This window comes from Humulus lupulus, chromosome 6 (assembly GCF_963169125.1).
Source record: "Humulus lupulus chromosome 6, drHumLupu1.1, whole genome shotgun sequence".
Classification (NCBI taxonomy): Eukaryota; Viridiplantae; Streptophyta; class Magnoliopsida; order Rosales; family Cannabaceae; genus Humulus; species Humulus lupulus.
This window is the reverse complement of record NC_084798.1, coordinates 218,146,218-218,162,200: the sequence shown is the minus strand read 5'-3', so window position 1 is coordinate 218,162,200 and position 15,983 is coordinate 218,146,218. Positions and strand designations below refer to the sequence as shown.

The 15,983-nt window shown below is 32.2% G+C and overlaps 2 protein-coding genes across 8 annotated transcripts in view; both read right to left on the bottom strand.

Moving 5' to 3' along the window:
• Positions 1–1,150: 1,150 nt before the first annotated feature.
• On the bottom strand, positions 1,151–7,123 carry LOC133783345 (putative disease resistance RPP13-like protein 1). 2 transcript variants are annotated; one of them, XM_062222960.1, is made up of 5 exons: positions 3,626–7,123; positions 3,227–3,290; positions 2,951–3,060; positions 2,522–2,656; positions 1,151–2,417 (listed from the first exon to the last, which is right to left on the bottom strand). In XM_062222960.1, the coding sequence occupies exons 1-2, from the start codon at positions 7,063–7,065 to the stop codon at positions 3,245–3,247; spliced, it is 3,486 nt and encodes a 1,161-aa protein (XP_062078944.1). In that variant the 5' UTR covers positions 7,066–7,123; the 3' UTR covers positions 1,151–2,417; positions 2,522–2,656; positions 2,951–3,060; positions 3,227–3,244. The 2 variants fall into 2 exon arrangements, with proteins under 2 accessions (XP_062078944.1, XP_062078943.1); XM_062222959.1 differs by having other exon boundaries at positions 2,951–3,290.
• A 5,607-nt stretch (positions 7,124–12,730) lies between these two features.
• The window catches only part of LOC133783339 (putative disease resistance RPP13-like protein 1), a 34,442-nt gene continuing 31,189 nt past the window's right edge, over positions 12,731–15,983 (bottom strand). For 2 of the 6 annotated variants that reach the window (XM_062222949.1, XM_062222950.1), the window contains one exon: positions 15,102–15,875. In XM_062222949.1, coding sequence (XP_062078933.1) covers positions 15,788–15,875 — 88 coding nt within the window. In that variant the 3' untranslated portion in view covers positions 15,102–15,787. The other 4 variants (XM_062222951.1, XM_062222952.1, XM_062222953.1 and 1 more) reach the window with 4 other exon arrangements.

Below are 15,983 nucleotides of genomic sequence, written 5' to 3'. Positions count from 1 at the left end.
ACCAATTAGAAACGAAATCAAGCAGCAATCTTTATGTTTTTTTCCAACTGTCATAAAACTTCAAACTAACATAGCGGTTTCGAGTCAAGATTCAATACACACTTTTGATCAATGGTTGAAAGTAACCACCATTTATGCCTTGGAAAAGTAGACACTTGAACAAATAACTGTGGCAACTAGCTGCAAATAGAGTAATAAAGTGGATATCATATTAGACCAAATAAAAAAAGATGACACGAAAGATCAAACTAGTTGTTCTTGATAATTGTTATGACTTGAAGAATGAACATGGATTTGAGAGGGATCTTTAATTTGAAGTCACCAAGGAACATGTGAGCTTCTGATATATGCCAAAGGTCTAAATGGCCACAGTAGACACATATTTAGCCCTAAACTAATACAATTTAACAAGTTATAATTCGATTAATAACATGTTAGACTCTTAAATTGATATAGCAAATGTATATAATGCCTGCACCAGAGTGATAGTTGAAATAGTATTGAAAAAAAAATTGTACAAAAGAGTAATGACTTTCACTATTAGAGACTTTGAATTTCTGAAGTCAAAATATATTTACTGAAATAAATTGAAAAAAAAAGTAGTTGCATAGAGTAGAGACATGGAAAGTTATCTATTAGGTATGTGTTGAATCTGAGGAATTAACAGACTACATCCTTCTATGCACAAAGTAGTAAGAGTCTGGGGCTCTGGTAAGCACTCTATCTTTTCCAATAAACGAAGTTCCAAACGTTGAAGTGAGGCGATGTGGTGAAAACCTTTGCCATTTAGAGCTTTAAGGTTACTAAAGATAGAGATCTTAAGAAAGCTTTTCCAATAAAAGATACTTTTTTTTTCTTCTTCTTTTCAACAATACCGCCAATTAGTGTGATGGTTCCATGAAATTGCCAAGAGAAAAGTCTAAATGGAAAATGAGACTTTCTTTTAATTACGTTAGTGAAAACTTTCTTTAAATTCATATTTTTATATTTTTTAAGGGGTTTGAGTTCCTGACTTTGAATTAACACAAGCCTATTTCTTATGGAATTTACAGAGCTAAGGCCACCAATAAAACATTGAAAAAAAAGTACATGGTTAAATGCATCAAATATTAATATTAGACGATAAAATTTCACTATACACTTAGCTGTATACAAATTTCTGTGTAATTTCTTTATTGTTTCAGTACTATTATACATACTTATCAATTAAAGAAATTAAAGTAAAGAACTACATTAACATCAAATTACTCTAACACATTAGCCTAATAAAGAACAAATAAAATAGTGCAGTAAAAGAACATGAGAGGAGTTTAATTGATTCAGTCCCACTATATCAATCAAATTCAATACACCCTCAATGATTTCAGCAATCTCAAATAGAAAACCTCACTATTATGTATTTATATCAGAGAAGTTTGTCACTATTTGTTGCTCGGATACTTTGTGTTCAAGAACAGAACCCAAAGTATCCGAGCAACAAATCAAAATTAAAGTAAAGAAATGGACGCCAAGGTTTATACTGGTTCGGCCAATTTGACCTACATCCAGTTTGAGCATCATCATGAGCAATCCACTATAGAGAATCAGCAATACAATCTTTGTTACAGTTGAAGATCTTCAATGGTTTCTTGGTACCAAACTCACTCTTTCTGTACCCTTAGAACCAAACCCGAGAACCCCTTGTACAACCACACTCAAAGCTCTCAAAACTCTCAAAGTGATCTTCTTTCTACAAAGATGTGAAATACAATACTAATCTGAAACTAACTTGGTGAACTGAGTTAGCGTGCATAGGCAAAGCCAGCGGTAAAAACACTGCTTGCTGGATGTGTTCTGGAGGAGTAGTAATAAGGAAAGCTCATGATGATTTAGCTCAAGTAACTTCAACAAGCCTGTATCAATGTTCAACAAGTTTAAGCAATGCTCTCACTACTTCCTTACAAGCTTCTACAGTCGCCATGAATTCAGCTTCAGACGTGGACAAAGCAATGATTTGTTGCTGATGAGACTTCCAACTTACTGTGCTCCCACTATTGTAACAACATAGAAAATGAGGGACTTTCTTGAATCTTGATTTGAAGCAAAATCAGAATCTACAAACCCTTCGAGCCATATCTTTCCAGCATTTTTCTTGTACACCTTACCATGTGTGCTTGTACCTTTGAGATACCTCATTGACCATTTCACACCAAGCCAATGCTCGAGCCCAGGTTTAGACATCAAGAAAACTGAGGGCATAGGCATTTTACATACATCAAACAACCAAGTGCGGTGCATATGGGACTTTATCCTCGTCTTTTACAGTTTTACTTCTGCTTCAGTTTCAGGACATTGATCAGCTAAGGGAACTGTAACACTCTTGGCATCATGCATCTTGAATATTCATAGAACCTTTTCTGTGTAATTTGCTTGCCTTCCTGCAGATTTCGCTCTGTTAATCTCAGTCACAAGTCATAACAACAATTTTCTGTAACATAATAATGATACACAATGGCAACAAATTAAAGAGAGAAATACTGACCAAATTAAACAAGGCTATATATATAAATATATCCCACAAAGTTGAGAGTCTGCATTGTCTCATTGGCTGAAATCATTGAGACTCGATGAAATTCATAACTCGATCCCCACCAGTATAATAAACAATGCTGTGTTCCTGCAAATCTATTCATCAGCATGCTTGGAAAAAGAAATTCAGAAAACCAGTAAAAATAATTAACTTTTTTAAAATAAAAGAGGCGATTGAATATTTGATTAATAACAACTTGGACTCTTAATTGATGTAGCAAATGTACAACTGTATCACAGTGAGTTGAAATAGTATTGAGGAAAAACAAAACAAACTATACAAAAGAATAATGACTTCTACTAATACTGACTTTGAATTGATCTTGAAATCAAAATACATTCACTCAAACAAATTTAAATGCAAAAAGAAAGTAGGTTTTACCTGCTGTCTAAGAGAGACATGACTTTATTCAGTTAGTGTATTTTAGCTATGTGTTGAATTGAATCATATGCCAATCTTTCCCTGTTTCTTCCTTGCACTTGGGAATTAAACTATCACATGATCATAAAGATTACAACACTATCACATTCTCACCCACAAAACATTATGAAATTAAGAAAGATGATTCTAAGCAATAATGTTCACAACAATACAACAGCCAATCTCAGTCACAAGTCATAACTCTGTTATAGTAGCAGCAAAGGGAGAAATACCAACCAAATTAAAGAAGCCCAATCAATCATCATAATCATCAATCCTAGCAAAATAAGTAACAGTGTACCTGCAAATCTATTGATTAGTACTTTTGAAAATAGAAACTCAAAAAATCAGCAAAAAAGAATAATTTTAAAAAATCAAAGAAAGTTTTATATTTATTTGTACAATTGCAAGTACATAAGTTTCAAATACTCTGTATTAAATAATAATAATAATGAGACGTGGATGGCTTGAGAACAAATCAGCTAAACACCAAATTCTTAGTCTCATTAGCTACTTATATATACAGAATATTTATTATTTAATTAATATTATATACAGAATATTTTTACTATTGCAATCTTTGAATTAATCTATAAATCAAAATACATTTACAAAAATAATGACAAGGAAAGTTACCTGCCGCCTAAGTTTTCCTTATTATGTTCTGTTTCTTCGGTTAGTATGTTAGGAATGTGTTGAACTTTGGGCCAATCTTCCCCTGTTCCTTCCTTGCACCTGGGAATTAGCAGACTGCATCCTTCTATGGACAAATAAGTAACACTCTGCGGCAGTCCTGCTGCTGGTAAGCACTCTAGCTTTTCCAAATAAAGAAGTTCTAAACGATGAAGGGAGGTGACGTGTTGGAAGCCTTTGCTGTTCAGAGCTTTGAGGTTATTACATTCAAAGATCTTAAGATATCTTAAAGATGGTGGGAGCAGCCATTCCTCTGGTAATGAATCCACCATTTCTCCACAATGCCAGAGTTCTAAGGAATTCAATGATGGGAGTCTTTGTAAATTCCATTTCATGCGGTTTTCCATGAGCTTATCACATGATGCGATGCGTAGACGTTGTAAAGTAAAGGGCAATCCCATTTCTGAAAAGGTTTCCAACCTTGAGCAATGCATTGTGTTCAACAAGTCCAGGGAAGGATATGCAGAGTCAATGTGAGTACTTGTTGGAAATATAGTTACCAATTCATCGCAAGATGCAACATTGATATATTCTAAAGATGGAAAATTACACATAGGTAGCGCCACACTCAGCTTCCCACAACGCTTTAAATCAAATTGCTTTAAACATTGAAAAATCTCACATCTTTGATCACTTGTATTAATAAATGACCAATCCAACATATCAGTACCATCAAGCTCTAATCTTGCTAAGAATGGAAAGGGCTTATTCAAAGGAATACTACGAAATTCATCATGCATATCAAGACAGGAAACACGAAAATGTATCAATGAACTTAGCAGCCGAAATGATAACAATGACAAGCAAAGATTTCTGCAGTGTAGATCAACTTTTTTCAAGTTACAATATGATGGATCTGTTACCCAATCTGGCAAGCATGTACCGTTATAACCTCTAATTACGAGTTTCTTTAAATTTACATGTGGTTGGAGTGCGTCAAGAACTTCTCTTTCCTTTGTCGAGCTATCTGCCACACCGTTCCATGAAAGAACGAGCTCATTGAGATACTTTTTGTTCTTCAAATTGCCTTCCAAAACATCACTCACTTCTCTAACATATTCAAGCCCTGAAATCTCCAAGCGTTCATGCAAATTATCCAACTTGCCCAACTCTTTGATCCTGGACCCATCATTTTTACACAGAAAAAAATTACTTAACGTCTGAAGATTTATCATATTACAAATCTTCGGTGGCATCTCTTTTAGAGGAGTCCATCTTGTCATAAGATGACGCAGGTTGACTAACTTGGAAATGTTGGCAGGCAATTGTGTGAGGTTTCCACAACTTGACAACAAGAGTGTTTCCAAATTATACAATCCACAAATTGAATGAGGTAATTCCTTAACTTTTGTCCAAGACAAATTCAAATACCTGAGATGTTTTAAATTGCCAATTGAATCAGGCAAGTCTGTGATACATGATTCTGACAAAGAAAGTGATCTTAAGCATCCTCCATCCTTCAGCACAATTTCAAGCTTTAATTGTGTCTCCTGCGATGGATATGTATATCGCAATGGTAAAACTAACAAGGTGTGCAAATACTTCACTCTAGAAAAGTTGTCAAATTCTATTGTATCTTTTAAGTCTTTCATGTATGATAGATGGCGTGTCTTGCTACCATTTAGCTTGTGGAAGTCATTACAACTATCATAAATAGAACAACACTGACCTGATACATACATAGCTAGATCATGCATAAGATCGTGCATAGAAAGAGAACGATCCCATGTGTTTCTTTGAAAAAATGATCTTGCTATTAAAGCACTCATGTACTCTTCTCCAACATCTTCAATCCTTTTTCCTTTTTGAGGTTGTAAAAGACCTTCTGCCATCCATATTAAGATTATTTGTTCTCTGTCATCTTTCTGAAATTCATAATCCTTGGGAAATAACGAGAGATAAGAAAAACATGGTTTCAAATAAGGAGGCAGAAATCGATAGCTCAACCACAATGCTGGAACAATTCCTAGTTTGAGACAATTGGGCAACTCCCATACATCACTTTGCAGTACATGTCTCCATTCTTCGCTAGTGGACATAGATCGTAAAAGTCCAGCCATCGATTTTACAGCCAAAGGAAGACCCTTGCACTTTTTTACAATTTGCTTTCCGATTTCTTCCAAGTCTTGATGTACCTCATTGGAGCCTATAGTACCAAAGACGTGTTCTGCAAACAACTTCCAACAATTTTCGTAAGATATTTCTTTAAGCTCGTAAGGCTGAACATGCATCGTCCTCATCATCAAAGCAATATCTTCGTTACGCGTGGTCACAATGATCTTACTTCCTTGATTGCCAGATTGAAAAGAGCTTTTCAAAGAGTCCCACAACAAATAATTTTCATTCCATACATCATCGAGAACAAAAAGAAACTTCTTCCCTATCAAAGCATTTTTCAATTCATTTTGAAGTTGATATAGCTCCTTTGCTTCGCATCTTGTTTTAGTGATTGCCTCAAAAATAAGTTTAGTTATTTTCAAAACATCAAAATCTTCGGAGATAGTTACCCACACTTTCAAGTCAAAGTGTTGTTGGACAGTGGTGTCGTCATATACACTTTGAGTAAGTGTAGTTTTGCCAATACCAGGCATCCCTATTATAGGAATTAGGACAATCCTATGGTCACCAACATCATCACACAATACTAGCTTAACAATAGCCTCTTTATCATTCTCCCTTCCATAAACCTTAGAATCATCTAACAAAGGTGCAGGTGGTCTATGTAATGTTGTTTTCAGCTCTACTTTTTTCAAACCAAGGTACTCTGTCTGTTCTAAAAGATCCTTTAGAGTATCAAGGATCTCTTCGATTTCAGATTTCACAGCACTTATTTCAAATGGTTTCTTAAAGACAGAGTGGGAGGGCTTACTTGCTGTGCTTTCGAGTTCATCTTCCTCCATCTTGAGTCGCAGAGCTTCAGTGCTGATCTTGTCCATCACGTGATCTGCTTCATACAGTACTTCTTTAAGCTCATCAAGCCAATTCTTCACGTTGCTGTCTCCAAGCTGCTTCTCCTCGGCATCGTTCAGCAGCGCATTAGCTGATAGCAACACAGTCTTCAGCCTTTTGAGCAGCTTTTGATTGAGTTTGTCTCCACGAAAGAAGTCAAGTACCTCTTGAGAAGCAAGCCTATCAAAGATGACATTGATGAAACCAGAGAGAAGAGCTCCCCCCACCATTAAGTCAGCCATGGTTTCTGTTCTTGAGAGAGAGAGAGAGAGAGAGATGAGAGAGAGAGAGAGAGCGAGAAAGAAGTAGTGTATGGTAAAGAAGGTTAGAAGAAAAAGGAGTAGTGGAAGTATAAGAGAAGTGTTTATGTTTTTGTTTTGGAAGAAAAAGTGATCCAATAATTCATTGGACATTATTACGTTTGATGCCACCATAGTGATGGTTCCAAGAAGTTGCCAAGAAAAAGTGATCCAATAATTTGGACATTATTACGTTTGATGTCCCTTTTCCTTAAAAAAAAAAAGATTTCTTTTGAATAATGCCACCATAGTGATGGACAGATGGTTCCAAGAAGTTGCCAAGAACTGCTTTTTATTTTAGGAGTGTTTCAGTGAGTCTATCATGGTTTCCATATTAAATCAATAAAGCACTAACCGATAAAGCTTTTATTAACTATTAAAAAATAAATAAAATAATAAAAACACACACAGAACCGAAAATAAGACATCAGATCACTTGATTTGGTTAATTAGTAACCATTTTTGTATATTTGTATCCAATTATTTCATATTGGACAACTTTATATTTTAAGAATTAATACTTGTGAATATTATTATTATTATATCAAATGATTCCCTTCCTTCAACATTTTTTTTTTGTATGGAATATTGTTTAATTGGGGTCTTTCTATTTTCTATATATATATATATATACTCGGTATAAGCAATCGTTTATTTAGTTTTACATAAAAATTATTATATTTTTAACTATCATTTTAATTTATATAAGCAAATAATGTTATATATTATACAAATATATTTAAAAAAAATAAACCAAACATTGTCTATAGTCTTAAAAGAAATCAATAATATCATAAGTTTTAATTAAAAATATCGTTAAATCAAAAATCAGTTAGATACACATTTTTTATATATAAAAATATGATGCATTATAGATTTAAAGTAAATTATTTGATGTTGTTTATTAGTTTTGAATTTAGTGCTCATAATAATTTAAATTTTGGTATTTTTTATATTTTAATTTATATATTATATATGGTAATTTTATTTTTTAAACTAAATACTTTTATTTCTAATTTTCTTTTAGAAAAAATATTCAATATAATAAAATATTAAGAATTTCTAAATTAAAAGTATGAATTTAAAATTGATTTATCAAATATTAATTTAAATTCTAAATTCTAATAAATATTAATTTAAAAAGTTCATTTGATCAAATTTTAATTATCTAATTAAAATTAACTTAAAAAGTACAAAATTTATATATAAATATGTATTATTCTATTAATGGCTAGAACAATGAAAATAAGTAATTTCTCATTAAAAAATTAAAGGACAAAATGAGAAATATGTATATTTATGTTTCATGCCACTATTACATATATATGTTTGGTTAAACAAAATCTATTAAGTGTGACAAAATAAATAATTAATAAAAGAAAGAAAAATAAATAAATTTAAATAGATAAATATCTTTTGGTTATAATTTTTAAAACTTAATTGATAGAATAATTTAAATACTTTAATATGAAATTTTAAAATACGTGATGCAAAATTAGTATTTCTTATCTATTATTATTTTTATTTTCAATTTATTTACCTTATTTAGATAACTTTATTATTTTTTTAATCTATTTACCTTATTTAGATGACTTTAGATAACTTTATTATTTTTAATATATTTATCTTATTTAGATGATTTTAAAATTAACAGTATTAGAAAACAATAAAAAAAAAATCTAATGAAAACCAATTATTTCCAATATATAAAGTGTTAGCAGCCAATGAGGTGAATATAGTTTGTACACTAAATAGGAAACATTTTCTTTCTCTATTTAATTTTCCATTGCTGCTATAACATGGTACATCTTCTTCTCCTTCGGATAGCTCGAAAGGTAGTAGAAGCCGTCTCCTCCCCGATACTGATGCTGATGTGTGACAATTAAACATGACAAGTTGGTGTCCAAATCCAACATATTTATTATATAATAATATTAAAATATATGTATGATAAAATTAAATTAGGTGCACCCACTCCAACTTTGTCTCTCTCTTATCATACATATATTTTAATATTATTATGCATAACTACTTAAAATAATATAAGAGTGAAAATAGAGAGAGAGAGACAAAAGCTGTAGTGGTATGAGAATAGAATATGATTAATGTAGATACAATATGGTTACAGGAAATTGCCAAGAAAAGTTAGCCTTCAGAACGTTTATCAATATTTAATTACCCTAGCAAGAGCACAAAGACATTAGACACATTATTATGGGATCCAACTACTACGTTTCAATGATAAGAACAAACAATGTTAATTATTATTATCGTATGCTTTTAATAGAGAAATGCACAGAGGCACCTGTAATGGCCAACACCATATGAAGTTGGCATTTTTCTTGTATACCTAACCATGTGTGCTTGTACCTTTGAGATACCTCATCAACCATTTCACACCAAGCCAATGCTCGAGCCCAGGATTAGACATATATCTACTGAAAAACTGATGGCATAACCATATGATAAACCATGTTGTTTTCCTGCAAATCTATTCAGTAAAAATAAATAACATTTCTAAAATAAAAAGAATGATAACAACTTAGACTCTTAAATTGATATAGCAAATGTACACCTGTATCACACTGAGTTGAAATGGTAGTGAGGAAAAAAAAACAAATCTGTACAACAGAATGATGACTTCTACTAATACTGACTTTGAATTGATCTTGAAATCAAAATACATTCACTGAAATAAATTGAAATGCAAAAAGACTCCTAAAAAAAATAGTTGATTGAATTTCGAATATTATATCAAATGTTTCCCTGAATATATATATATATATATTGTATGGAATATTATATCAAATGTTTCCCTGAATATATATTATGTATTATTAAAATGAGAGTTGAATTGGGGTCTTTGCATTTTCTATATTAAAACAAAAATGAAACTATTTTAGTATGTAATCAATTGTTGTGAATGGCTCCAATTGATGGAGATGGAAAAAACAAGAGTAGATTTTGTAAACCAAATCTCTGACAGTTGATAGATTAAAGTCTCCTAATTAAGAGAGAGCTTGTGAATTGGTGATTCTTTAGTTTCCTTTAATGTTTTTTCCTTCTTTATTCTATGAGCTACAAACAAATACCAGTGGCTTGAACATAAATCAGATTCATGGATGAAGTTAGCATTGAATATTGAGAGAGAGTTAAAACCACAATGTTTAACAAGGGCTATTGAAAGCATTTCTCTAAGTAGTCACTTTCTTTTAAGATTTCCTTGATGCCACTTTGGAAAGTTCAGAGAGTTCATCCTTTCTGCATAATAACAAGAGACATGTCTTTGCCAATTACACAGATATGAGCTTACTTATCATGAAAAGCTAAGCATTTAACAGTGACATCTTCCCATTGAGAGTTCAACTCTTTAAGATGATTCCTTTTAGACTCTATCTTCTCCTCGAAAATTCAACAGAGTGCTGGTCATCAAATGCCATATCCACTGCTGCCTCTAACAATTCCAACTCTTCCTCCAAGGAAACTTTGTCTTGACTTTGGGTTTTTTCAATCTAAATCATCCACTTTGACTATCCAAGCAAAAATCTAATCAACTTACACAAATCCTCTTTAGATGGATAAAGAAACTGACTATGAATAACATACACATACACACACATATATATAGCACATACATAGCAAGTATAGACTCTTAGAAGTGTGTCACTTTTTTTTTCTCCCCTAAAGTAGACTAATTCTCAATTTTCTAACCAAACAAACAGCTGCCAAGATAACAAAAATCCAAGATTTCAAAGTTAATCAAAACAGACTTGCTGATAAACCTATACAAAGTTAATCACATAATATGCAATATAAATATATTTATATAAGGGTAAGAAAAGAAAGTCACATTTTTTCTAACAAAGTAGACTGATTTTCTATTTCTAGACCAACTAACAGGTGCCCAGATAGCCAAGTTCTTGATACTCCTCCATTGTTGATCTTCATGTTCTTCTTCTTTGTTTGTCTTGTTCGTTTTTCTTTACTGATTTGAAAAGCAAAATGATTTGATTTGGTTGCTTATTCTGCAATGATATCGGGCTGTGGTGCAATGGCAAGGCAATTGACGCGATCAAGTTGTTTGAAGAGATGAAAAACGCCCATATTTGCCCAAATTTAGTCACATACAAGGGCCTCTTGTCTGCTTATAATCAGGCTGGCTTAGTTGAAGAAGGCCACAGGTGTTTCAACTCCATGAAGGACGAATGGCTATTGCCTTCTGTCAATCATTATGGGATCATATATATGGTTGATCTTTTAGGCAAGGGAGGACTATTGGAAGAAGCTCATGAGTTGATAAAGACTATGCCAATGCAGCCTCATGTCAGGGATCCTGGCTTAGTTGAGCTTGGGGAGATTGCAGCTAGGAATTGCTTCAAGTTACAGCCTGAGAAACTTACAGAAGTTCTGTACATATATATCCACTCTTATAATGTAAACTGATATAATATGTATTAATAATTAATTGTCTCTTGTCAGGTGAAAGCAGCTTCATTATTAGATCAATGTTTTTAATTACTTGAATTTGTATTCTTGCTTTTGTATATGTTGGTTTGGTGGCAGGCATGGCAGGACTGGCTGCTGGAGTGTATTCAATTTCAGGTCACAAATTATAAAATGATTATACATGGTACTAGTGATTGAATGAATACTTACTACTTAGAATATTGAATTAATGTTTATTAGTTTTGGTGGGGGTGGCGATGGCGCTCATGGTGGAGGAGTCGTCACACGAGCATGTAGCCCAATGTGCCATAACCGGAGCTGTTATCTCTGCTGCTGCAAATATTCTATCTGGCATCTTTTAATTCAAATTTGGCAAATTTTTAGTTTTGTTGCTTTTCTAGTGTTTGTTTTCTCAGCCAAGATTTTGTTCTCTTTTCTTAAAATCTTCATTATGAAGCATCATAAATTCATAGATCAAATTAATAATAACAATCATCACCAACAAAAATAGCATCAAATAATCAAATAATGTATTCTGAGAACATAACATTTGCTAACTAAATTAACTGTAAAACCTGAAATACCATGTCTTGCTACATCAGAATTCAGAAAACAGGACAACCCTTTTATAGCAACACAGGAGCTTGTTCAAGGCAGAGACAATTGAGGTCCTCAATTACCCCACTATATTAATTTAATTTAATTCAATACACTCTCAATGTTTTCACCAATTCTATTAAAGAGCTCATTTTTTTTAGGAAGAGAAGAAGATCAAAATGGATATACTGAAATACAAAAAAATAAAAATAAAAGATATTCTTATTAATGACTTAATATTCTTACACTTATTCTACTTGGCACACCTTACTCCAATAAAAGATAATCTCTTCTTCTTTTCAATAATACTGTCAATTAGAGTGTGAAGGTTCCATGAAATTGCCAAGAGAAAAGTCTCAACGGAAAATGAGACTTTTTTTTAATTACCTTAGTGAAAACTTTCTTTAAATCCATATTTTTATATTATTTAAGGGGTTTGAATTCCTGACTTTGAATTAACACAAGCCTATTTCTTATGGAATTTACAGAGCTAAGGCCACCAATACAACATTGAAAAAAAAAAGTATAAGGTTAAATGCATCAAATATTAATATTGGACGATAAAATTTCACTATACACTTGGCTGTATCCAAACTTCTGTATAAATTCTTTATTGTTTCAGTACTATTATACATACTTATCAATTAAAGAAATTATTCTGACAAAATACATATTAAAGAAATTAAAATAAAGAACTACATTAACATCAAATTACTCTAACACAACACATTAGCCTGATAAAGAACAAATAAAATAGTGTAGTAAAAGAACAAGAGAGGATTTTACTTGATTCAGTCCCACTATATCAATCAAATTCAATACACCCTCAATGATTTCAGCAATCTCAAATAGAAAACCTCACTATTATGTATTTATATCAGAGAAGTTTGTGACATGCTGATATAGATGGCCACAGGTTCAAGAACAGAACACAAAGTATCCGAGCAACAAATCGAAATTAAAGTAAAGAAAATACAGTAAAGAAATGGACGCCAAGGTTTATACTGGTTCGGCCAATTTGACCTACATCCAGTTTGAGCATCATCGTGAGCAATCCGCTATAGAGAATCAGCAATACAATCTTTGTTACAGTTGAAGATCTTCAATGGTTTCTTGGTACCAAACTCTCACCAAACTCACTCTTTCTGTACCCTTGGAACCAAACCCGAGAACCCCTTGTACAACCACACTCAAGGCTCTCAAAACTCTCAAAATGATCTTCTTTCTACACAGATGTGAAATACAATACTAATCTGAAACTAAGATGATGAACTGCTTGCTGGATGTGTTTTGGAGGACTAGTAATAAGGAAAGCTCATGATGATTTAGTTCAAATAACTTCAACAAGCTTGTATCAATGTTCAACTAGTTTAAGCAATGCTCCCACTACTTCCTTAAAAGCTTCTACAGTTGCCATGAATTCAGCATCAGACGTGGAGAAGGCAATAACTTGGTGCTGATGAGGCTTCCAACTCAATGTGCCCCCACTATTGTAACAACATAGAAAGTGAGAGACTTTCTTGAATCTTGATTTGAAGCAAAATCAGAATCTACAAACCCTTCGAGCCATATCTTTCCAGCATTTTTCTTGTACACCTTACCATGTGTGCTTGTACCTTTGAGATACCTCATTGACCATTTCACACCAAGCCAATGCTCGAGCCCAGAATTAGACATCAAGAAAACTGAGGGCATAACCATTTTACATACATCAAACAACCAAGTGCGGTGCATATGGGACTTTATCCTTGTCTTTTACCGTTTTACTTCAGGACATTGATCAGCCAAGGGAACTGTAACACTCTTGGCATCTTGAATATTCTTAGAACCTTTTCTGTGTAATTTGCTTGCCTTCCTGCAGATTTCGCTCTGTTAATCTCAGTCACAAGTCATAACAATAATTTAAGAGTCTGCATTGTCTCATTGGCTGAAATCATTGAGACTCGATGAAATTCATAACTCGATCCCCACCTGTATAATAAACAATGCTGTGTTCCTGCAAATCTATTCATCAGCATGCTTGGGAAAAGAAACTCAGAAAACCAGTAAAAATAATTAACTTTTCTAAAATAAAAGAGGCTATTGATTATTTGATTAATAACAACGTGGACTCTTAAATTGATGTAGCAAATATACACCTGTATCACAGTGAGTTGAAATAGTATTGAGGAAAAATAAAACAAATCTGTACAAAAGAATAATGACTTCTACTAATACTGACTTTGAATTGATCTTGAAATCAAAATACATTCACTGAAATAAATTGAAATGCAAAAAGAAAGTAGGTTTTACCTGCTGTCTAAGAGAGACATGACTTTATTCAGTTAGTTTTTTTTAGCTATGTGTTGAATTGAATCATATGCCAATCTTTCCCAGTTTCTTCCTTGCACTTGGGAATTAACAGTACATTCTTTTATGCACAAAGTAGTAAGACTTCGAGTTGAAACCAAGCTGCAGTCTTGATGTTTTTTCCAACTGTCAACAAAACTTCCAACTGTTTTAAAGTCAAGATTCAATACTCAAACTTGTGATTGAGGCATTGTAGAAAACATCATTACCAAGTTCTGTGTTGATGACATGATCAATGGTTGAAAGTAACCACCATATATGCCATGGAAAAGTAGGAACTGGACCAATAATTGTGCCAACTAGCTGAAATTAGAGTAATAAAAAGGATATCATATTAGACCAAAAGAACAAAAGACATGAAATATCAAACAAGTTGTTCTTGAAGATTTTTATGACCTGAACAAGGAACATGATTGGTACAAATCTTCATGTAAGGACCTGTATAGTTTGAAGTCACCCAGGAATATGAGAGCTTGTGAGATGCTGATATAATTAAATAGCCACAGGTCCACATTAGCAAGAGGCCTCCCAAGGTATATGTAACAAGTGATCAACTCTGTAAACACTGACATTCATCCTTGGTTTGCTGCGCATTATTACATTTTTACAAGTTATACAAGATCAAAATCCCATGTTTTTTTTCTTCAGATTAATAGTTTGAACTTGAATTTACCATGTTTGTTGTGCCTTGTGGAATAATCCAATTGAAAAAGAGAAGAAGAAAGGAAACTCCACAAGCCATTAGGAGACTCCCCAATGGGAGTTGGTGCTGTTCGTCAATATTTTTCTTAATAAATATGTAATTTCTTTGGTCAAGAAAAAGACTATGAAAATTAAAAAAATAAATTGATAAGATAATATTAGGTGAGATCCATAAATGGAAAACAACTTCGTCAATAATATATTTTCTTGACAATAATATTTGCAACTCATTCATAATGTGAAATTATTAGTCATTCCTACATCATGGATAATAAATTTTCAGACTTTGATGAAAATTAGGAAAGAAAATCAAAGGGAAACCAGTAAAAGGAATACTCCTTTGTCAACTTATTATATAGTAATATACGTTTAAAGCATAACTATGTGTTTTCTAATACAAATAAATGAAATGATCATAAGGATTACAACACTATTACATTCTCACCCACAAAACATTATGGAGTTGTTTGGTAACTCTATTTTTATTTATTATTTTTAAAATTTTTAATTAAAATTCATTAAATTTTGAAAATAAAAAATTTTCACTTTTAAAAAATTTTCAAATCGTTTTTTACTTTTCTTTAAAAGTTATCAAATGTATTTATTATTTTTTGTTTATAAAAACAAAAAACATAAATAGTTATCAAATACATTTTTATTTTTTAAAAATAAAGAAACAAAAATAAAAATCAAGAAAGATGATTCCAAGCAATAATGTTCACAACAATACAACAGCCAATCTCAGTCACAAGTCATAACTCTGTTATAGTAGCAGCAAAGGGAGAAATACCAACCAAATTAAAGAAGCCCATTCATATAAATCAACAATCGCACCAAAAGGAAAGAATACCCTGAAAATCTATTGATTAGTACTCTTGAAAATAGAAACTCAGAAAATCAATGAAAAAGAATAATTTTTAAAAAATAAAAGAAAGTTTTATATTTATTTGTACAATTGC

Bases quoted from the DNA above. Each gene is read 5' to 3' on its own strand.
- LOC133783345 (XM_062222959.1), bottom strand. From the start codon at position 7,065: ATGGTGGCATCAAACGTAATAATGTCCAATGAATTATTGGATCACTTT. The intron at 3,291-3,625 runs GTAACTTTCCTT...ATAGATTTGCAG, and splicing joins AAGGAAAACTTAGGCGGCAG to GTACACTGTTACTTATTTTG.